The following is a 21,978-nucleotide window of genomic DNA, read 5'->3' as shown; positions in this document are numbered from 1 at the left end:
AGAGATCAGCTTTCTCTTGAAGCTCCTTCCCTCCCCAAACCACTCTAGACCATTACTGATGTCAGAATGAAAATGAGCACTAAAGCTCAATAGCTTTTCTGGAGCACTTGCATTTTAATCGAGTGCCCAAACCACTACACAAAGGAAAGGGAGGAGCTGCGGGTCCCACCAGAGGCCAGGGAGTCATCTGGACATGATACACTGAGCTGTAGCATTCCTGAAAGCTTCCTGGACACTCATTCACTTATTCACTCATCGTACACTTATACACACGCACTACCTAACAGACATTGCTCTCTGCGCTGGTGAACGCGATGGATGAGATTTCAACTAGTGTGTATTATTACAGACGGGGTAAACAAAACAAATGAATGAACAAGCTATACAGCGTGTTGGCCAGGGATTAAATACTGTGTGAAAAGCAGAGTGCAAGGAGTCAGGGCGTGCTAGTGAGAGCTGGCAGGTTAAAGTGTTTACTTAGGGTGAGGTTGGGATGAACTTCATCAGGGTGGGGTTCGAGCAAGTTTTCCAAGGAGGCCAACGCGTCTCAAAGTAGGGGCGTAGGGAAGGAGCAGTGTAGGCACGAGAGACACTTAGACCAGAGGGCTGGAGGGCATCAAATGTGTGCAAGCAAGGAAGGGCTCTTTCTTGGAGTGTTTGAGGAGTTCACCCTGATGGAGCAAGGGGTAAACAGTAGGAGTCATTCCTTAGGTCCTTGTATGCCACGGTGACTTTCAGTAAGTTATACAGGGTCCACTGCAGGGTCTGGAGGAGTATGAATATAAATATATGTCTCCCATAGTCTCAGGGATTTTTGATTAACATTAAGCTTCCTAGTTAAGTCTCTAGCAGGCAGAACTCTGGAGGAGGTGTCACTGGGGGGGGGGGGAGGCGGATGTTGAGTTCAACTCTACCAGGTGTGTTGAAAGCCAGCTTAAGCTCTGGCTGTTTGTGCTTGCGGGTGCTGGCTGTCTGTCTCGCTCTCTTTCTCTCTCCTGGATGCTGAAGTGAGTCCATTTTCTTCCACCATGGCGGAACTTTCCCTGGAATCTGCAAGCCTGAAATAAACCCTTTCCTCAGCTAAGCTGCTGCTGATTGGGTGTTTGTCCCAGCAATGAGAAATGGATCCCTCCAGTTGTGTTGAGAATATACCTGGGCAGGTGAGGGGAGGAGGGTGACTAGGAGACCAGCTGCTGCAGAACGCCAGGTACAGAACGTGGGCTCAGCCTTAGAGAGTGGCAGGGAACCACGCTCATCCCAAGGTCTTGGTGCATAAATATGGGGTGACAAGAGAAACTGACCGCGGTTTTTGACTTGATCAACTGAGCCTGGAAAGGCAGTGCGAAAAGTAAGTCTTGAATATGAGAGGTTTGAATAGTCTGTTAGACACACTGAAACGTAAAGGTCAGGTTGGCTGGAGTCTGCGATTCCGGAGAAAGGTCTAGACTGGAGACCTCTACACTTGACATAGGCTGTTGCTGAAAGCCTGATTCAGGATGGATAAGGCCACCCAAGGAACGCGGGGACAGAAGTGAGGAGGGTTTTAGGGCTGCTAACTAGGTCTAGTTTCCTCTACCCTCTTCCCTCACCCCCTCAGAGGGCCCCATGTGAGGAGCTGGGCCTGCAGGGGGTGCAATGGGTCTTGCTGTGGCTGCAATGAGTGATGGAAATCTGTGCTGCACACAGTTCCCTGCCAAGGGTGGCAGAAATAATTGAGAGAAGTAGGTAAGGGTATGCCGGCAAAAAAAACACGTGCATGCCTGCCCTTCCCCCCCCCCCCCCCCCAACCAGCAAACCTGGCTCTACTAATCCGGATGTTCAAACATCTGGGCACCACGGGCCGCCTTACCCATGAGGCTCCTCCTCTGGATTTTTGTCTTAATTTTTATTTTCCCTGTCTCTCTCTTTCTCTGGCCCCTCGCCTGTCCCTTCTACACAACCGCCCTGATTTGTAATTGATGCGACAGAATCGTGGCACAACACCCCCTCCCCAGCTCATTTCTCCCGTTTCGTTCAGCGCCTCCCCACCCCCACCCCCCCACCTCCCGATCTGAAAGAGGCTTGGGAGTTGGGGGTTAAGAAAAAAAAAATTGTAAAATTCCCTCTCCTTGGAAATACCACTCGCAGAAGAGGCCTTCGTGAGGTTCGGCGGGCTGGAGGAGGAGGAGGGGGTTTAGAGAGGAGAACGGGGAGAGAAAGAGAGAGAGAGAGAGAGAGAGAGAGGAGAGAAGGGGTGCCCGGGGGTGTGTCCGCGTCCAGACACCGCGCCCCTCTCCCCTTTTCTCTCCCCACGCCCCCCCCCCCCCCCCCCCCCGGGCTTGCTGCTCGCGGGACGTCATGCAGGCCGGGGGTCTCGGGCGGGCGGGCGCGCGGGCGGGCGCAGCAGCAGCAGCCGCCGCCGCCGCCGCCACATCTGGAAGCTTTCAGCGCGTCTGCTCCGGCGCGCCGGGCGGGCGGGCGCAGAGGAGGAGGAGGAGGCAGGAGCAGGAGGAGGTGGAGGAGGAGGAGGAGGAGGAGGAGGAGGAGGACGCGCTCTCGCGCCCGGTGTCTCCCTCTCGCTGCCTCTGCAGAAACAGCTCCGCTTGCCAGAACGGCGCTCGGCTCGGCTCGGCTCGGCGCGGCCCGGAGCGGCGCTGGCGCTGGCGCGCTTGCAGCCGGCTTGCCGTCGTCCCGGAGTTTTGCGGGCGGGCGGGCGCGCGGACGGGCGAGCGGGCGGGCGCCTTCGCTGCCGAACCGCGCTGAAGGCTGGCCGGCCGGGGCCAGGGGGGCCTGGGGAGCCACTACGCCCCGGGGCGGGCGGGCGGGCGCGCGCAGACGCTTCGGCCCCCTGGCGGCCTGGGGGACGCCCCGCGCCTCGGCTCTGCGCTCTCGCTCTTGCTCGCCTCCTTTTTTTTTTTTTTTTCTCCCCTCGCCGTGCCTCTCTCTCTCTTTCTCTCTCTCCATTGATTAATGATCATTATTTATTTATTTTTCATTATTTTTTTATTATTATTTTTTTCTTCAAATGGTGTGGCCGCCAGAGGTGCGGTGCTAAATTTCTTGGAAGGGGCCCGGATGTAACTGAAGGATGCTTTACAATTTCACGAAAGGAGGCGGCAGGGGCAAGCAGCAGTTTTTGGTGTTCGATGCAATAATGGGGATCAGGTAAAAAAAAAAATAATACTAAAAAAAAAAAAATCAAAATCAGCCGACGGTGTGTGTGTGGAGAGGAGGGGAGGGAAACGAAGAAGAACCACTGCGGAATCCAACGGCTGCCCTCGGTTTGCACGAAAAGCCGGCGACCTCGGAGGAGGGATTCGTCCAGACCTGCTCGGGGGTGTTTTTTTTTTTTCTCTTTTTCTTTTTTCTTCTTCTTCTTTTTTTTTTTGCATTGCTTCCTCTTTGTGGCTTCTCCTTTCCAAGCAGCTTTTTTTTTTTTTTTTTTTTTTTGGTCAATGGTCAATGAAAGCACAAGGATGTACATTCCAGAGGAAAACCACCAAGGTAAGCCTCGGGGTGAGGTGCTGCTGCTGTTGCTGCTGCTGCTGGTGGTGGTGGTGGTGGGGTGCGGGGGGACCCCTGCAGCCGCGCCCCGGCTCCCCGCCTCCTCGCCCAGCTCCCGCTCCGGCTCTCCCGCGGTTCGGGGCTCCTTCGGGCCGGCCGGGGCTCTGCGTGCGCGTCGACGGGCGCCAACAGGGCGCGCGGGGGAGCGAGCGGGCACGAGGGGGGCACGATGCCCAGCGCCTTCCCCCCTTCCCGGGCCTGGCTCTTGCACGGCATGTGTTTCCTATGAGATTCCAGGCGAGGGGGGAAAGTTCCCCCCCTCGGCGTCCGCTGCTGCCGCTGCTGCCTGGCTTTCTAGCCTCTTGCCTTGAAAGCCCGGCCGCGGAGCCCCGGGGAGGAGAGAAGGGAGAACCCGCGCCTCCAACCCCGGGAGCCCTGGATGCGGGGCTCCCTCGCCCAGCTCGCCCGCGATTCCCCATCGCCAGGCTGGCCCGGGCCTCCAACCCCCACCTCTCCCCATCAAACCCACCCAACACCCCACATCCCACACCCGCGGGCCCGCGTCCACTCCTTCGCCCGCCGCTGCCCTGGGCAGCGTGGTCCAGGTCGCGGGTGGGGGGCGGCGGATGCAGATGTGAGGCTCAGCGCACCTTCCTCTTCCCTCCTCCTCCTCTCCCCGCGGCACCCCCTTTACACTATCCACCTCTCCGTGGCCATTGACCCCAGGCGCGCCCACGCTTCGTGGGTTCCCATCTACACACCCGAGTGGGCTCACACCTGAGGATTGAAGCGGTTAGAAGCCTTGGCGGTGCGTGGGCTTTGCTGTGGGGTTTTTTTTTTTCTTCATGTTTTAAGGAAATCATGAAAAGGGTGTGACTAGCTCGCCAAGGCTCCACACTACTGCCTACTGGTTCTCTGAGCATTTTCATGCTGGGCATAGAGTATCACCAACTCCCCCAGTGATGGTGAAAGGTTTGCAGCTAGAGCCCTACTTCCTGGAAACTTTCTCTCTGTCCGTCCCCTTTCCCATACTGACAAGTTATTGTTTTTGACCTTGCTGCGGGCGATTAACATGATGAAGTGTGGATGGGGTGGTCCTGTTGACATATTTGCATTCCCCAGATGACTCTTCACCAAAGGAGTTTTCTACTCCTTTGGGTGTGGGCTTCGTTGAACTCCCCCCCCCCCACACCTGCACGGCCCCTCTTCATATCTTCCCCAGAATGCTCTTTACAGTTGGTGGCTAGGATACTTCTCAGCTATCTTCCTAAGTCCAGCCTGATGGAAGGAGTCTCTAGGCCCAGTGTCCGGCCTTTTCCCTCCTTTTGCCCCATCTTCACCATTTGGAAGTGGGCCATTGCTTTTTTTTTTTTTTTCCCCCCAGCCTGGGGCTGCCGGGTGCTCACCACCTGGTCTTCCTCCACCCTGAAGCTGATGTGGGGCCAACTGCTTCCCTGCTTCCCAACCTGGGTGGTAATGTGCATTTTCAGCCTCCTTCTGGAAGAAAGACTTGTTTAGGGGCATGGGTCCTAGGGCGATTCAGGGTTCTGGGGTCATAAGGGCAGCCACTATCTCTGAGTCTGCCTACCTGGTTACCTCTGTTCCCTGCCAGTCCTCTGCCCCTTTCCTGGCTTGATGAAGTCATGGTTGGATTAGGAGGGAGGGAGGGAGGGAAGGGATGAGACACACAAGAAAGGGTGATATTTTTGAAGAGTGAGGGCGGACTAACTCTCTTGGGTTCTACCCATGTCCTCGGTTAAGGAACTTAGCAAAGGAGAGCTCGGTAATACTGTCCCAACTATTACTACCAAAGGCCACACACTGTGGTAATAATAGGTATGTTCATATAAGGATTGTTTTAAGTAGTTTGCAAGGACTCTTTCAAGTGTAGGATAAACCTCTTCTTAGCTCACTTCCTTACCCCACTCCTTTCTTTTGGCCTTTTTTTCCTGTCTCCCCAACATTACCTCCAAGACGCCCCCCCCCCCGCCCCCGTGCAGGGAGCAGATATTGAATGCAAGATGCACCGAGGCCCTGCAGGTTCAAGAGAAGGCTGTAGGGGAAGGATGCAGGAAGAGGGAATGGTGGCCAGGAGCTCTACCTTTCCAGCAGAAAGCCAACGAGCACTATAGCAACCTGGATGCTGCTCTATCCCTCAGAGCTGCATGGTTATATAACTCACAGGAGCAGTTTTGCCTCCATCCCTAGACGCGATTCTCAGGTGAAGAAGCAGCAGGGTCCCCATGCCCCCCTGTCTCCCCCCCCCCCGCCCGTCTTCCTCGATTGGTTGGAATGGCCTGGGCTTATTTGGGGAGGAGGAAGGTGGTAGAGGGAAGAGTGTGAATATTTACAAAGGAAGAGGTGGTTGGCTTAGCAGCTCATGGGGGTAATGAACCATAGTTGGGGGCTAGAGTTTCAGGAGGCCAAGAGAAGGGGAGGGGGGAGGCAAAGGGTGACCTCAGATGAACAACCTGATTAGTGACCAATCAGAGTGGAGAACCAAAGAAGTTACCAGGTCGCTGGGCTGTGCTTTCTCTCCTTCTCACTGGCTTGGAGATGTTGAGAAACGCGCCCCTTCTCTCCAGTTTTTCAGTGGTGTGTGTGTGTGTGTGTGTGTGTGTGTGTGTGTGTGCGCGCGTGCGCGCGCATGTGCCCAGGGGTCAGGCCACAGACCAGGATCTTGAGACTCTCTGGAAGTAGAGCGAAGGACCTCAGGCTGAGGGTGACACACACAAACTTTTCCTCACCTTTGGTGCCCGCCCGTGCTAACCTCCCACTTTTCTGGAATGATTTTTCCATTGCAGCTCCGGCTAGCAAATGAGTTTCTTAATAGTCAGCCATTGAACACATAAAATATCACAATGTCCCTTATCTGCCGGAGACAAGGCAGAGAAGAGAAAACATGTCCTGGACATGGAAAACACACTATGCTTTTTTTTTTTTCCTTTTAGCTACGCAGCTGTACAACAGAATAGTTACCATCGTAATACAGTAATAACACGCTGGCCATCATTAACTCCTTTCAAACGGTTGTAGAGCGGCACACTTGCCCCTCGGCCTGGGCAGCGCAGAGGACGCTTGACGTCAGCCTCTCTGTCTGCATGCCGCATGGAAGAGGCTGGAAAAGAGGAGCTCTTGAGTTCTGAATGCTGCTCCTGGTAATAATGGTCAGGTGCTTTTCATTGTATCATTATGAGATATAAGAAAATCGATGAGCATTATTCATCATTCCTCTTGAGTGCATGCATGCACACATACACACAGAGAATTGGAGAAGCTACTGGAAGCAGCTCCCACAGACCCCTAGTGTACCTCAGTGACCCAGGGCATTGCACGGAGGGATGTACGTGATATGAGCCTCCTGATATGAAGTGGAGACTTGTTCTGGAAGAGTAGATGCCACAAAGTTAGTGCTTGGCCAATGCAGTGATGAACCACACTGATCCCGTGGAGCCGTCTCCTCAGAGTCTTGGAGATGGTTTAGGGCTCTGATCTCCTCATCTCAAAACTTCCTCAGGTGAGATCTATGAAGAAGAATGATTGGGAGTGTGTGTGTGTGTGTGGGGGGTGCTGAAGGAATACTGAGTGGAGATTTTGAGGCCTTGCTGATCTTTGGGTCATAGGCCCCTGGTCATTCCAGGTGCCGGATGCATGATGGCACGCACTCCTGCTTGGACACAGACCCAAGACCGGGTTGTGTTTGAGGAATCTACCTCTTCCAGTAGGTGGCACTACAGGGCTTAGGAGTCAGGCCAGGGGCTCCAGGTCCCGTCAGGTGAGGAAAGACCTTGAGGAGAATGGAGATGATTTCCTGTAAGAACTTAGGAGCTGTGCTTCCGCTGCTGCCCATTCATACGTTGTCAGCTTTGGTGCAAAGGGCCTAAAAGACAGCATCCCGCAGAGCCTTGAGGGAGTCTTTGGGTGGATGACTGAACAGATCATGACCACATGTTGTTTTCCTCCTGGATTTGAGAGGGATGGTTTAGGAACCAGAGAGGCCATGGTGTCTAAGCCGAGCAAGTCTGAGGCATCCTGAAGTTGGGGATGTGGAGATGCTGACCTGTGAGGTTACCAAGCCCATCAGTAGCTCTAAGGCAAGACGTCATCGCCCCTGACTTCTAAGGGGGAAAGACCACAAGCACAACCTGGCACACTTCACAGCTGGTTTCTTCTGCTGTGTTCTGCTGGGCAAAAGCAGAAAGGCTCCGGAGACCTCGCTTAGGAAGTCACTGGGACTGGTTCTGATTTTCAGTGCTGTTTTCCATCTCGCAGTGTTCTCTTCTCTACCTCTGTTTTCTTTGGTCTTTGAGTTGTTGTGGGCCAGTTCTCTGGGGTCTGAGGAGACCTGCTCACTGAGTTAAGAAGGGGTGAGTACCTGGTGGCACTTGCTGTGACGGTAATTCTTTTCACCTGGTGTTGCAGCTCTGGGGGAATGCAGGAAGTAGGGGTCACACCACAGCACACCACACCAGCTCATTCCTCCTGAGGAATACAGAAGGTAACTTCACTTCCAGGAGGCATTAAAGAAAGCCCAGGGTGCTGGGTGTGGTGGCGCACGCCTTTAATCCCAGCACCTGGGAGGCAGAGGTAGGAGTTTGAGGCCATCCTGAGACTACATAGTGAATTCCAGGTCGGCCTGGGCTAGAGTGAGACCCCACCTTGAAAAACAAAGCAAAAAAAAAAGGAAGTTTAGGGCTTGCTGGGGAAAACATGCCTGGGAGAGTAACAAGACTGACCTGCAAAATAATCACAATTTAGACTGCTTCTAGAGCCTACCCTCTTTATTGTCTAGGTTAATGTTGGGCACTGTGAAGGATAGCAGAACTGATTTAAAAAAAAAAAAGAAAGAAAAAGGGTTGGGGAAATGGCTTAGCAGTTAAAGTACTTGCCTGCAAAGCCAAAGGACTCAGGTTCAATTCCCCAGAACCCACATAAGCCAGATGCACAAAGGGGCACATATGTCTGGATCGTATGCAGTGGCTGAAGGCCCTGGTGCACCCATTCTCTCTCTCTTCCCTCTTCATCTCTCTGTAATAAATAAAAAAAAAAATAAAGAAAAATGTATGGGGAATTGTTTCACAGACTATCAGGTACTAAACACATAGCCACACAAGGGCTCAGTATTCTGCTAATGACAGTCCTCAGAGTTATGACTGTCAGTCCTAAAATAATTTAGTATCAGCACCCGTTTCCAATAGCTTAAGGGTAGGTCCCTGACCAAGTAGTAGCGACAGGACAGTGACAGGATTCCTTCAGGGGAAAATAGGATATTTTCAGGGCAGTTTTAAAGCCCAGTTCCAGTTGGGCCCATTGCAGACAGAGCAGAACGGAGGGCGGGCACAGCGATGGCTGGAGCATTTCGGAGAGGTTTGATTCGCGGGTGGCTTCTGTGTGCCCACACCCAGGCTTTGCTGACCCCATGTCCGCGCAGGCCGGGAGGCCTCGGCATATCTCTGCTGTTCTCCCAGTTCGGAGACTCTCGGAGGCAGATGCTTGCCGTGGCAACAAGTGGAGTAGAGCGATCTCTCCCTTGTCCTCTTTCCCTGCTGAACACGGGGACCTTGGGACCTTCTAGAGCCTTGCTTTAATTCCAGCATGTGTGTGTGTGTGTGTGTGTGTGTGTGTGTGTGTGTGTGTAAGCAAATCCAGTGGGGCTTAGGGCATCAGGGGCACAAGTCACGAGGGAAAGCGGCCGTCCGTGGGGAGCTTGGGGGCCCAGGTCCACGGGGGTCTCAGCCACTGCTTGTGGACTTGGACTCAAGAACCGAGTTAAGGAACTATGAGGAGGTTAAATCTGGGCCTGGGCCTTTGAGAGTCAGATAAAGGTTTAAAATAGGTCCTGCCTTCTTTCCCGAGGGAGCTGAAGGAACTAGCTGTGCTGGCTTTTGGCAGAGGATGATGAGAGCAGGGGTGGCTGGTAAGCACCCCTCAAGCCCTGCTCTCCTAAAACTGCACACAATGGCACTCTGGGACACAGTTGCCTCCGCTGTGAACTGGGCTTAGGCTGTGTGTGTACACGTGCGCTCTGTGGGTGTTGCGTGCGTGCGTGTGTGTGTGTGTGTGTGTGTGCACGCGTGTGTGCTTGTTACGTGGGGGTGGGGGGAGTTTCCAGACTCATGTTCTCAGAAAGGCTTGTCGATCACGGGAGAAATGCGATGTCTTTTCTGGAGTTTACTTTCTAGGCTCAGAGTATTTAGGAGCCTTGGGGACAAATTTCCATTTCTAGCTGAGAAAATAGAGGCTCTAAAAGAGCCCCTTGAACTGGATGTCGGTAGAAACCTGTTTTGAGGCTCTGTTCCCCCTGCCTCTTCCTGGCCCCCCCCCGGAAATTGCTGGGGTATCCTGAGAGCACTGCTTAGGGTTTTGGGTTGAGCTTTGTGTAGCGAACTTTTGTGTCTCCTTTCGCACTGCCGGCCTCCACCTTTGCTCTGTATTAAACTAATGTTTGAGATGATAGATTTAGGAATGGAGTTGGAGGGTGGGTGGAAGGAATCTATCACTGGAATGTTTTACAAAATAATTTCTGGGCTGGAGAGATGGCTTAGTGGTTAAGGCACTTGCCTGTGAAGCCGAAGGGCCTATGTTCAGCTCCCCAGATCCCACATAAGCCAGAAGCACAAGATGGTGCACACGGCTCGAAGCCCTGGTGTGCCAATTCTTTCTCTCTCTCTGTTGCTTTCACGTTCCATCTCTCTCTCATAAAAAAGGCCAGTCTGGCTGGGCGTGGTGGCGTACACCTTTAATCCCAACACTTGGGAAGCAGAGGTAGGAGGATTGCTGTGAGTTCAAGGCCACCCTGAGACTCCACAGTGAATTCCAGGTCAGCCTGGGCTAGAGTGAGACCCTACCTTGAAAAAACAACAACAAAAAGGCCAGTCTGTTGGGCTTGCCTCAAAAAAAAAAAAAATTCTTAAACTACAGAGTGAAAGTTTACTTACATCCACAGAAATGCCCACCACATTTACTATTATGTGTTCTTCCCTCAACAGATGTTCTGTTTTCATTTTTCCACTTCTCTTAAGCCCTCAGCTCATTTGGCTGTCCAGTTTCCCTTAGGAGGTGGGGAAGAGAGGCCCAGCTGGGCCAGCATGTGGAGCTCTGCTTGTCCAGCTGTTAGGGTCCCTTGTGGGCTGCTCAGCCTGTGGTCAGCCAGGACAGAGAAGCAGGTTAGCTCCAGGGTAGGGACTTGTAGGTGGCTGTTGGCCAGAGGACAGGCTGCTGTGGAATGACCACAAGCTTCCTCCTATTCACTTACCAGGGTTGGTCTGCAAGGACCTCTTCCCTCTTCCTGAGCCATGTACAGAATGCTGTCCTAGGCAGGGGGAGAAAAGTCACCTGGATTCTGTCGTTGACCCTGTCGTCTTTCGGGTGCTGCTTTGTCTCCCTGGGATCTAAGAGGTCTTTGAGGCTGGTCTCTCATTAAGAGAGAGGCACAAGCCAAACCCATGCACAGAGATGTGACCTTTGAGCTCCCTGGAGGAAGCCACAGTGTGGCCATCATTTCATGAAATATGCAGGTTGTCAAATTCCCAACAGGGGCTTATTTCAATACACTTAGCCACACTTAGTGCTACCTGCTGGAACCCGGCTAAAAAAAAAGCAGTCTTGTCTCTTGTCCTACAGACTCAAGCCCCAAACCGGACAGTAAGTGGACATTCTCCCCGTATTGCTTGTGAGCACAAGTGATGACTTATTAGCAGTTAAGCTTGATTTACTTTAGCCATTGTGTCCTGTTCAGTCTTCTATTTTTTTTTCTTTTACAATGGTCATCTGCCTTTTAAAGTTATGTTAGGTGGTAAATTAACATGAATAATTAAATACAAAGAAGGCTATGGCTACAGAGTGATTTGGGGCATATTCCTTGACTTGATTTGTTTCTCTGAGATGTTTAAAAACTTTATTGTGTGCATGTGTATCTGCGCATCTGTGCACGTGTGTGTGGATGTGTGTATGGGCATGCATGGTGCCTGTGAGAACAACCTTAAAATGTTTATTTGCTCCTTTCTAATTCTTCTTCTACTTTTTTCTTTCTTTTTTTTTTAAATTTATTTTTATTTATTTATTTATTAGAGACAGAGAGAGGGAGAAAGAGAGAGATAGAGAGTGAAATGGGCGCATCTAGGCCTCCAGCCACTGCAAACAAACTCTGGATGCATGTGTCACCATGTGCATCTGGCTAACGTGGGACCTGGAGAATTGAACCTGGGTCCTTAGGCCATCTCTCCAGTCCTCTTTTGGTTTTTCAAGGTAGGGTCTTGCCCAGGCTGACCTGGAATTCACTAGGTAGTCTCAGGCTGCCCTCGAACTCACAGTGATCTTCCTACCTCAGCCTCCTAGGGTTCCGAGGTTAAAGGCGCCTGGCTATTCCTTCCTTCTTTCTTTGAGGTAGGGTCTCTCATTGTTTTGCTGCTGTATGCACCAGTCTAGCTGGCCATGAACTTCCAGATTCTTTCAACTTCACCTCCCATTTCTCTGGGTGCACCAGGATCACAGACAAATGCGCCGCTTTGGAATCTGGCTTTGCGTGGGCATTGGGGGTCTCTAACTTGGGCCTGCAAGCTTACAAGCAAGTGCCTTTGACCCATGAGCCATCTCTCAGGCTCTCTCTAAGAGTTTTGAAGGTGGCATTCTCATCGCCTCAAGTTTCCTCGTCCATAAAATAAAGATAAAGGGTCCTCAGGCAGGGTGCTTCATATAAAAGAGTGAGGAGCAAGCGTCAGGGATTGGTTTTTCTCCACACAAGGGTAGAGTACCAGAGTTTGAGAAAGCAACACCTTAAAACAACGTTCACCGCGTTTCAGCGCTTCCCAGGTGTGTTGGAGGGCTGCCATTATTCAAAAAAAATTGTAAGATGAAAATGTAAAAACAAGAGTCTGAGCTGGTTGATGCCAGAATAACCAAGGAGGAAGTAAAGCATCAGTCAAGATAGGACTGGTATTTTGACATTTAGACAGTCTAGTGGTTTCCCTGACAACTGTCAGTTTTACCCATGGCCAGTGGGATCCCAGCACTGAGGCACCATCTGCACTGTTGTTCCCACTCCAGGGGCCAGACCTGTGGGACAGGTGTCTTTACACTGCCTGCCGCCCCCACCTTCTCACAGACCACGACACGTGGTCCCCCCTCCCAGCTTCCAGTTCAAAGCCAAACGGGCCAGTCTTTTGCAAAGGGCGCAGAAAACGTACACATTTGAAGCAGAGGACACCACCTGGGAAAACGAACACTGCTTGTTCCTTCCCAGCATGACTTCCTCAGATCTCCTCATAACTGCCCCGGACAGAAGGACAGACTGCCTGGACAACTTTGTTCTGAAAAACAAATCTTGGCTTCGGGAAGCAGACCCAATTTGTTTTTTAATAGCGGTAGTGCTGGAGGTTTGTAGATAAAGAGAAGTAACAGTGGCATATGGTGCTTTGAGACACATCAAAACAGGAAAGGGCTTAAATGTCCACTTGAAATGGCAGGATTAGCCTTTAATTTCCCCAAATAAAAATAATCTCATCAAAACGTATCCTGGGAGGCGCTTGCATTCTAATTTGTACCTTGCTCTGCTTCTAGACCCTACTATAATCTGCAGAACAACCTATGTTTTAACGTTTATTTAAGGGGGGGAATATGTACCAAAGTACGCCTATTTTTTCAAATATTTTTAGCATGGGCCAAGAGTAGTGACTATCATTTATTGAATAACTAGTATACCTTAGGTAGTAATATTTGTGCAACATGTGTTTATTTCATTCTTACATTAGTAATCCACTTTGGTGGACGTCCTCCAGCCCTCCACCTTTTTTTTCAAAATTTTTTTATTAACAACTTCCATGATTATAAAAAGTATCCCATGGTAATTCCCTCCCTGTCCCCATTTTCCCCTTTGAAACTCCACTCCCCATCATATCCCCTCCCCATCTCAATCAGTCTCTCTTTTATTTTGATGTCATGGCCTTTTCTTCCTCTTATGACAGTCTTGTGTAGGTAGTGTCAGGCACTGTGAGGTCATGGATATCCAGGCCATTTTGTGTCTGGAGGAGCATGTTGTAAGGCACCCTGGCCTTCCTTTGGCTCTTGCATTCTTTCCACCACATCTTTTGCAATGGACCCTGGGCCTTGGAAGGTGTGATAGAGATGTTTCAGTGCTGAGCATTCCTCTGTCACTTCTCAGCATCATGGTGCCTTCTGAGTCATCCCAAGATCAATGCCATTTGAAAAGAAAAGCTTCTCTAACCAAAAGTGAGAGTAGCATTAATATAAGGGTATGAACATTAAGAGAAGTGCTTACTGGGCAGTTTGATAAGCATAGTATATACATTTAGCCAGAGAGCAGCAGACATTACACCCCTAGGGCTCATGACTACCCCCCTTTTAAGTTTTCAGTATCAGGGATATTTTCCCTCCCATGGAGCAGGCCTCCAGTCCAATTAGAGGGCAGTTGGTTTCCACCATGACAGACGTGCCACTGTTGTACTCATTGGCTCATTTGGGCTGGCTGGCCAAATATAAGGCTTGCAGTGTCCACTGTTGAGTATCTTCACTGGTGTTTTCTCTTTCTCCCACTGAACTGCATGCAGAATGGCTTCTTCTAGCTTTCTGTCAGCTGGTCTACATGGAGGAGGCTATCAGCTCAGTTCCAAAGGATTTCTCAGTGGCCTTGCAGCCCAAGTATGTGGAGTCTTCAGCAATAAGGTCTTACCATCTATTCCTGGTGGGAAACCAAGCAGTCCCCCACTTTTTGTGTCAGCCTTACATGGGTGGCTTGGGAACTGAACCCTGGGCTGGCAAGCTTTACATGAAAGCACCTCTCATCTCTGAGCCATACTTACAGCTTCTTTGTACCAATCTTCTGAATATTCACAATAATATGTTGGGAAATCGAGGATCAAAGATCTCAAGCAATGTGCTGAATTGAACAAGGATTAAACTCATGTCTGTTGGAATGTTGAAACATTTTGGTTTATCATTTCTTCATGTGTTAGTTCTCAAGTACTGTAGCAAGATACCTGAGGTTATCGATTTATGAGGAGGAAGGTTTATTTTGGCTCACAGTTTCAGAGACTTTATTCCATGGTCTGTTGGTTGCACTGTTTTGGGGGTCTCTGGCGAACAGCATGTCATGGCAGAGAGTGGGTATAGAATCAAAGCCTCTCACTTCATAACAGCCAGGAAGCAAGGAGTAAAAACCGGGGTTGGAATCCCAGTACCCCTTTCCAGAGTACACTTCCGGTGGCCTAACTTCTCTTACCACGCCCGGCCTCCAGGCTTTTGACAACTCCCAGTAGTGTGGCAGACTGAGGACCAAACCTTCAACATCAGGACCTTTGGAGACATCTCAGACCCAAACTGTAGCACTCCATGTAGAGAAGAATTGCGAAATTCTGGGGACAACTACTTTAGTGGAGCCTCATGGAGCCTCACTCAGATTTACTTTATGAAGTTGCCTGCCTCTCTTGGGCAAATGTTGTCCTTTGGAATCCTTTGGAATGAAGAGCTGAAGGCCTGGTCTCCTGTGACAGCTGCTGTGGAGCCTCGCTCTATCCTCCCCTGCTAAGCCCACGTTCTGGCTGTTAACTGCCACTACCTTTTGGCTCCCCCAGTTTCCGCTGTGGGCCTGTCCTATGGCATATGGGATGGTAAGCTTATCAGTGAGCTGCGTGTGTCTGCTTTGGCTGAGGGTAACAGTATGACCTGGTTGATGATTTATTTTGTTAAATGAACTTTAAAAATATTTTATCTATTTATTCGAGAGAGAGAAAGAGAGAATGGGTGCACCAGGGCCTCCAGCCACTGCAAATGAACTCCAGATGCATGTGCCCCCTTGTGCACCTGGCTTACGTGGGTCCTAGAGAGTCGAGCCGGGATCCTTTGGCTTTGCAGGCAAATAAATACCTTGGCCGCTAAGCCATCTCTGCAGGTCTGATGAGGGATTTCTGCCCCTAGCCATAAGGCTGCCTGTGAGGGAAACAGAAAGTTGGAGCTCTCACCTGATCCATGCTCAGCGATTGGAAAAAGAGGAAGGCACCGAGGAGAGCGGAGCTGACGGAGCAAGGGAACTAGGTCTTTGGCTGTGTGTGGACGGCCTGGCTGGTCACTGCGGAAGCTGCTTTCTGAAGTTGGGTACGCTGTTGTGCGTAATCATTTTCCTTCTGCTCTCACGGGTTGAACTTGGCTGATGAGGAAGAAGTGAGCACTCCTTGCTGCCTCGGCTGCGTCCTCACAGCAGAGTGTGGTGTGCAGATTGTGATGAGTGGCCCCGCGTGTGGTTTGGCCCTCCTGTGGTGTGTTCCACGTGGTGCGTTCTGCCTTCACCTCCATCTGGGTGCTTGCGCACAGGTGCACCGGGTCCCTGCTCGGGGCTAGAAGGCTGCTTGGGATTTCCATGAGGTCAGAGTTCTAGTCGCCGTGTCTGGTGGCAGGAGGCATCCTGGGCACCCAAGTAGATTCCAGTGACTCAAAGCTCCTGTTTTTTTCTGCAGCGGCCAGGATCTTGGACTTCTGCTTTTCGGTTATCTAAAAGGCAAAAATTAAAAATAAATAAATAAAACAAAAGGCAAAAATGTTGACCTATGCCCAGCTATCTGAAAGACCAGGGGATAAGTAGCCCTTTCAAGATAAATTGCCTATGAAATGTCTCTGAAAATGAGGTATGTGGGGCCAGTTGTGATGAGAACAGGCCTAAACAATGCTCCCATTCCCACCCAGAATGGAATGGTTAGTCACCAACACAAAGCTAAGGGGCATCTGTTTCCTGCAAGGCAGTTTGCTTGCAGGATCTCTGGCCTCAAGAGGCCCTTCAGAAAGGTCACAGGCTCATAAGCATCTTTTCCTTCACTAGGAAAGACATGTAGCCACATACGCTGACGCGGGGACTCCACAGCTGTGTGAAGAGACAGGGTGGGCTTGATGTTACAGGGGGCCAAAGGTGATGGTTCCTTAGAGAAGGGTCAGATGCGGTCCTCTAGAGAAACAAGTATGAGGGAGGTGGCTGGAACCTTAACAGTTGGACAGAATGGGGCAGAGGAGAGGAGCGAATATTCTCAGCAGAAGGAGGAATAACATGTTAATGGCACAAGCCTTGAGTTTTAGAGGAACAGTGAGTTGAGTATGGCGGGTACCCAGGTTCTGTATGTGCCAGGAAGAGGAGAAGTGGGGCGGGCAGGGGTGATGACGTTTGAAGGACCCTCAGTGAAGCTGGAGTGTTTGCTCTCAGGCGGTAGATAATCAAGGGCCATTTAAATCAGTGAGGGACTGATGTGATCAAGGTGAGGCAGGCTGTTAGGGCTGTAAGTGGAGGCCATTTCTGAGGCACATGGTGTTGTCCAGGCAAGAGAGGGACAGAGCGGTTTCCCAAATTCACAGCTACAGGAGACCCTTGATCGTGTCAAGAATGGAAGAATAAAGTATATATTTGAACACCAAATAGAAGAAGCTCAGTATATATGCAGAATAGAGTTCTTTTGTTAAAAAACTTTTTAAATTTAATTTTTATTTGAGAGAGAGAGAAAGAGAGAGAGAGAGAGGGAGAGAAAGAGAGAGAGAATGGGCATGCCAGGGCCTCCAGCCACTGCAAACGAACTCCAGACACATGCTCCCCCTTGTGCATCTGGCTTACGTGGGTCCTGGGGAATCAAACCAAGGTCCTTTGGCTTTGCAGGCAAGTGCCTTAACAACTAAGCAATCTCTCCAGCCCAGAGTAGAGGTCTTTTTTAAGAAGGTGATAGTTGAAGCTAGGGGAACGTTAATATTGCTGGAGAACAGGGGAGGAATGATGCAGAGTGGAGATGGCGTCCTTTCTAGAAAGGAAGAGGAAGAGGTGGCAGACATGGAGTCGGTGGTCTGGGGGCAGGGAAGAGCTTTGCTGTAGCAGGGTCAAGGTGAGATAATGTTTCAGGAGCCTGCTGCTGTTAGTGTTGGTCAGAGAGGATGGAAGAGAAAAGGAGAGCTGAGAAAAGCCACTGGATCTGATGATGTGGACATCACTTGGGCATTGGCAGCGTTTGAGGTCAGAGATGCTTTCCAGTCCAACACCTCACTGCTGAGGCTTGGAGGAAGCAGGCAGGCACCAGTCTTTGAAGAGCTTTGGCAATGGATGAAAGCAGAGGCACCGGGGTGGTTAGAAAGGTGAGAAGGGGCTTTTTTTTTTTTTAAATTTATTTTTATTTATTTATTTATTTATTTGAGAGCAACAGACACAGAGAGAAAGACAGATAGAGGGAGAGAGAGAGAATGGGCGCACCAGGGCTTCCAGCCTCTGCAAACGAACTCCAGATGCGTGCGCCCCCTTGTGCATCTGGCTAACGTGGGACCTGGGGAACCGAGCCTCGAACCGGGGTCCTTAGGCTTCACAGGCAAGCGCTTAACCGCTAAGCCATCTCTCCAGCCCGAGAGGGGGCTTTTTGAAAGTGTTTTTTATTTGCTTTTTTATTTATTTTGATGGTGGGGAGGGAATGAATGGGCACGCCAGGGCCTCCAGCTGCTGCCAAAAACTCGATACATACACACCCAGCTTATGTGGGTCCTAGGGAATTGAACCTGGGTCCTTTGGCTTTGCAGGCAAGTGCCATAACTGCTAAGCCATCTCTCCAGCCCCAACAAGAGGCTTTTTATTTGTTGTTTATTTTTATTTATTTATTTGAAAGCAACAGACACAGAGAGAAAGATGTAGATAGATAGATAGAGAATGGACATGCCAGGGCCTCCAACCACAGCAAACAAACTCCAGATGCATGTGCCCTCTTGTGCATCTGGCTTACATGGGTCCTGGGGAATCTAGCCTCGAACCGGAGTCCTTAGGCTTCATAAGGCAAGTGCTTAACCGCTAAGCCATCTCTCCAGCCTGGCTTTTTGATGAAGCAGATCTGGGAGAAAGTAGTAGGTAGCTGCTCAGATAGGAGTGGAGGCTAAACTTGAAAAGGCAGGAGTCTGCTTTCACATATACATGAGCTAACCCAGGATGAGGAATGGCATTGTCGAAAATGCTGGAAGCTGGGACATCAAGAGCCTTAGGGAGGGATGCTGGTTCTGAAGAGATAGGGCAGCTGGGGTACAGCTGAACCCCAGAGAGCAGAGTGATTATAATTAAAGGGACCTCTAGAGACATCCAGAGAGATGACGAAGGCTTCTCAAGTCCCTAGGGAAGCTTGGAAGCCAGTTGCGTTAGGTCCCAGCACTGATCTACACTTCTAGAAAAAAGCTCCCCAGAACTGTGTGGCCAAGTAAGATAGGTAGTACTCAGGCTAGCTGGGCAAAGGACTCAGGACACAAGACAGCTAGAGCTATAGGCTGGGGAAATTAGGGTGCTTGCCTGGGGTCAGTTGAGGTGGCTTGTGGAGTGGAGGTCTCAGGACCAAATCATGTTGGCAGGAGCTGAGGAGTGTGAGCTCTCCACTCTGCCCCTGTTCTGTCATTGGAATAGCGAGGTAGCCCCTTGAGCTCTGAGTGGGCATACAGGTCAGGAGGGCTCTTGTTGGGAAGCCTGGACTAGAAGATGGTAAGCCTCGTTGGCAGGATGGTGGCAGTTTAAGGAGGGTAGCGTTGTAGTTTGAACCTTACGTCTCTACCACCAAAGGTCCGATTGTTAAAGGTTGCTCCCCGGTGACATGATTGGGAAGTACCTTTAAGAGGCAAGCCTAGGGGGAGGTCTTTGAGTCGGTGGGGGCATGCCCTCCAAGGGGATACTAGGTACCTGGCCCCTTCTTTTTGACTTCTTGGCTGTGAGGTGAGCTGATTATGCTGCTCTGCCACAGGCCAGAAATAATGGGCTAACTGACCATGGACCCAAACCTCCTCATACCTGATTGCCCAAATAAACCTTTTCTCTTTGTAAGTTATTTACCTCAGGACATTTGTTATCGTCATGGAAAGCTGCCCGGTGTAGATAGGCTTAGTGGTGGAGAAGGGTGTGTGTGTGTGTGTGTGTGTTTGTATGTGTGTGTGTGAGTGTTTACGTGCAGGCACGTGAATACAAACATCACTGGCTCCTGGGTGTTTTCAGAAGAACATTGAAACTGAGGCAGAGGGTGCATGGCCCAGAGAACTGAGGCTGTGTTCGGGATGCAGATGGAAAGAAGCAGGTGACCAGAGAACTGGTAGGGGTCGATGCCAGAAAACAGGCTCGTCATGTGATGTCTTGGGCACTGTGGACAAAAGAGACCTTGCCCTGCTAGCCTCAGGCATGCCATGACAGCAGAGAATAGAGCTAAGGAGTGTGGGATGTGTCACTCGGAGGGTCCTCTTCTGGAAATGGCTTCTCCCCGTGTTTTGCCTGGCATCCTCATGTTGCCCCCTGACCCCTGTCCACACTGTCCCCGCTTAAAACGTTTTTTGTTTGTTTTTATTTATTTGAGAGCGACAGACATAGAAAGAGGGAAGGAGGAGGGGGAGGGAGGGAGGGAGAGAGAGAGAAGGAATGGGCGCGCCAGGGCCTCCAGCCACTGCAAACGAGCTCCAGACGCGTGCGCCCCCTTGTGCATCTGGCTACCGTGGGGCCCAGGGAATCGAACCTCGAACTGGGGTCCTTAGGCTTCCACAGGCAAGCGCTTAACTGCTAAGCCATCTCTGCAGCCCCACACTGTCCCAGCTTTTAACCTGTGATACTGGCTTTCTGGAGAGCCCATTAGCTTAGGTGGAGTTGGAGCCTTGTAATTTTGTACTTATAATTATAGAAGAATATTAAATTCCCGAGAATAAAAGCATTTTATTGTTATTATTTTTTCTTTATCCTTATCTCTTTATAACCCTGCAGTCAAGATGTTATGGGCCACCTAAAAATGCCAAGCTGGACACTTAGTTTTTCTCCTGCAAAAATATGGTATCTGGGATGTTTCATGAAAAGTGTGAGTTTTGGGATCCAGGGGTGACATCACTCTTGGGATGCCATAAAAAATACATTTTGCTGCTTGGTTCTGGGGTTAGGAGGTACCCCCACATCCTGCCTCTGTCCCCGTCACGTGTGGGAGAGCCAGCTTCATTACTGGGTGGGAAGCTTTCCTCTGAAAGAGCGAGAACTCTGTCAGCTGTCAAAGCTGGTTTCTCCGAGTTGGGGAGGCCTGTGCCTGCCTATCCATCCAGTTCTCTTCACTGGCCAGCGTCCCTCTGGGTCCGATGGAGACCAGCTTTGTGTTCATATGATAAAGAATATTGACATCTCATTGCAGAAGCCAGTCTGCACGTGGTCTGGAGAGAAGTATAAGCCCATTGTAAGAGGCATTCACAGCCCAGTGGCCTCAGAGCCTTTTCTTCTTCTTCTTCTTTTTTTTTTTTCTGAATTCTTGGCTAGGGAGTAGCCATGGATGTCTAACCGCTTTGCCCAGGAGCACTGCGTTTTGACAGCCCTTCTGGGAGCTGCTTGGCCAGTAGGCAGCCACCATCTCACCCTGTCTGGACTCATCTGGAATTTTACTTGCAGAGTTTTAGCCTTACTCTGATGACCCTCGAGGGCAGTGCTGACCCAACTGTATCTTGTGCTGGGTTGGGACAGTACAACACTTTGGTATTTCCCCCCCCCTTTTTTTCACGCTGGTGAAACTTGGGCATAATGAAATGTTTTTGTCTGAAGGTATCAGTTGTGGAATGAACTCTGGGTCCAGATGGACAATTTTTCCCCATTCCAGCTGCTGTCATGCTATGGATGTCTGGACTTTGGCATTTCTTTGGGTTTGGCTTGGCTTTCGTAAGGCAAAGGAAAAAAGAAATCCAGAAAAAGGCAGTGACTCGAATAAAAATGTGTTTGGCTTGAGAGAAGCCAAGGGATGGGCAGGGTCCCCGTGGGGAGAGAAGCAGAGGGTTTAGCTGGATGCCTGCAGTGGGCTTTCCTAGAGAACCAGGGGCATCCTGGGATAGCACCAGTCAGTTTGGACACCTTTGGCCTCTGGACCAGCACAGCACGGTACCTGCTAAATGGTTATGCTTAGGCCATTAGGTTGAAAGGGAGGGGACAAGCCAGGTGTGGTAGTTCAGGCCTGCAATCTTAGTACTGTGGAGGCTGAGGCAGGAGGGCCAGAGTCCCATGGCAGTTTGGACTACCTAGGGAGACCTTGTCTCAAGAAGCAAATTGAGGGCTGGAGAGATGGCTTAGCGGTTAAGCTCTTGCCTGTGAAGCCTAAGGACCCCGGTTCGAGGCTCGATTACCCAGGACCCATGTTGGCCAGATGCACAAGGGGGTGCATACATCTGGAGTTCGTTTGCAGTGGCTGGAGGCCCTGGCATGCCCATTCTTTCTCTCTCTTTGCCTCTTTCTCTCTGTCACTCTCAAATAAATAAATAAAAATAAACAACAACAAAAAAAATCAAATTGAAAAGAAAAAAAAATACAGGGCTGTAGAAATGGCTTAGCGGTTAAGGCACTTGCCTGCAAAGCTTAAGGATATAGGTTTGACTCAATTCCCCATACCCACATAAGCCAGGTGCACAAGGTGGCACATGTGTCTGGAGTTTGTTTATAGTAGCTAGAGGCTCTGGTCTGCCCAATCTATTTACCTCTCTCTAACTGTTTCTCTCTTTCTC

The 21,978-nt window shown here is 50.5% G+C and overlaps 1 protein-coding gene across 5 annotated transcripts in view; it reads left to right on the top strand.

Annotated features, from left to right (window-relative positions):
* Positions 1-3,373: 3,373 nt before the first annotated feature.
* Positions 3,374-21,978, top strand: part of Cacna1c (calcium voltage-gated channel subunit alpha1 C) — a 669,544-nt gene continuing 650,939 nt past the window's right edge. For all 5 annotated transcript variants that reach the window (XM_045137293.1, XM_045137289.1, XM_045137291.1 and 2 more), the window contains exon 1: positions 3,374-3,483. In XM_045137293.1, the coding sequence (XP_044993228.1) occupies positions 3,435-3,483 (49 nt within the window). In that variant the 5' untranslated portion in view covers positions 3,374-3,434. The remainder of the gene's footprint in view (positions 3,484-21,978) is intronic.

Source organism: Jaculus jaculus, chromosome 18 (assembly GCF_020740685.1).
Source record: "Jaculus jaculus isolate mJacJac1 chromosome 18, mJacJac1.mat.Y.cur, whole genome shotgun sequence".
Lineage (NCBI taxonomy): Eukaryota > Metazoa > Chordata > Mammalia > Rodentia > Dipodidae > Jaculus > Jaculus jaculus.
The sequence above is the reverse complement of the archived record's forward strand: the minus strand, read 5'-3'. Positions and strand labels throughout refer to the sequence as shown.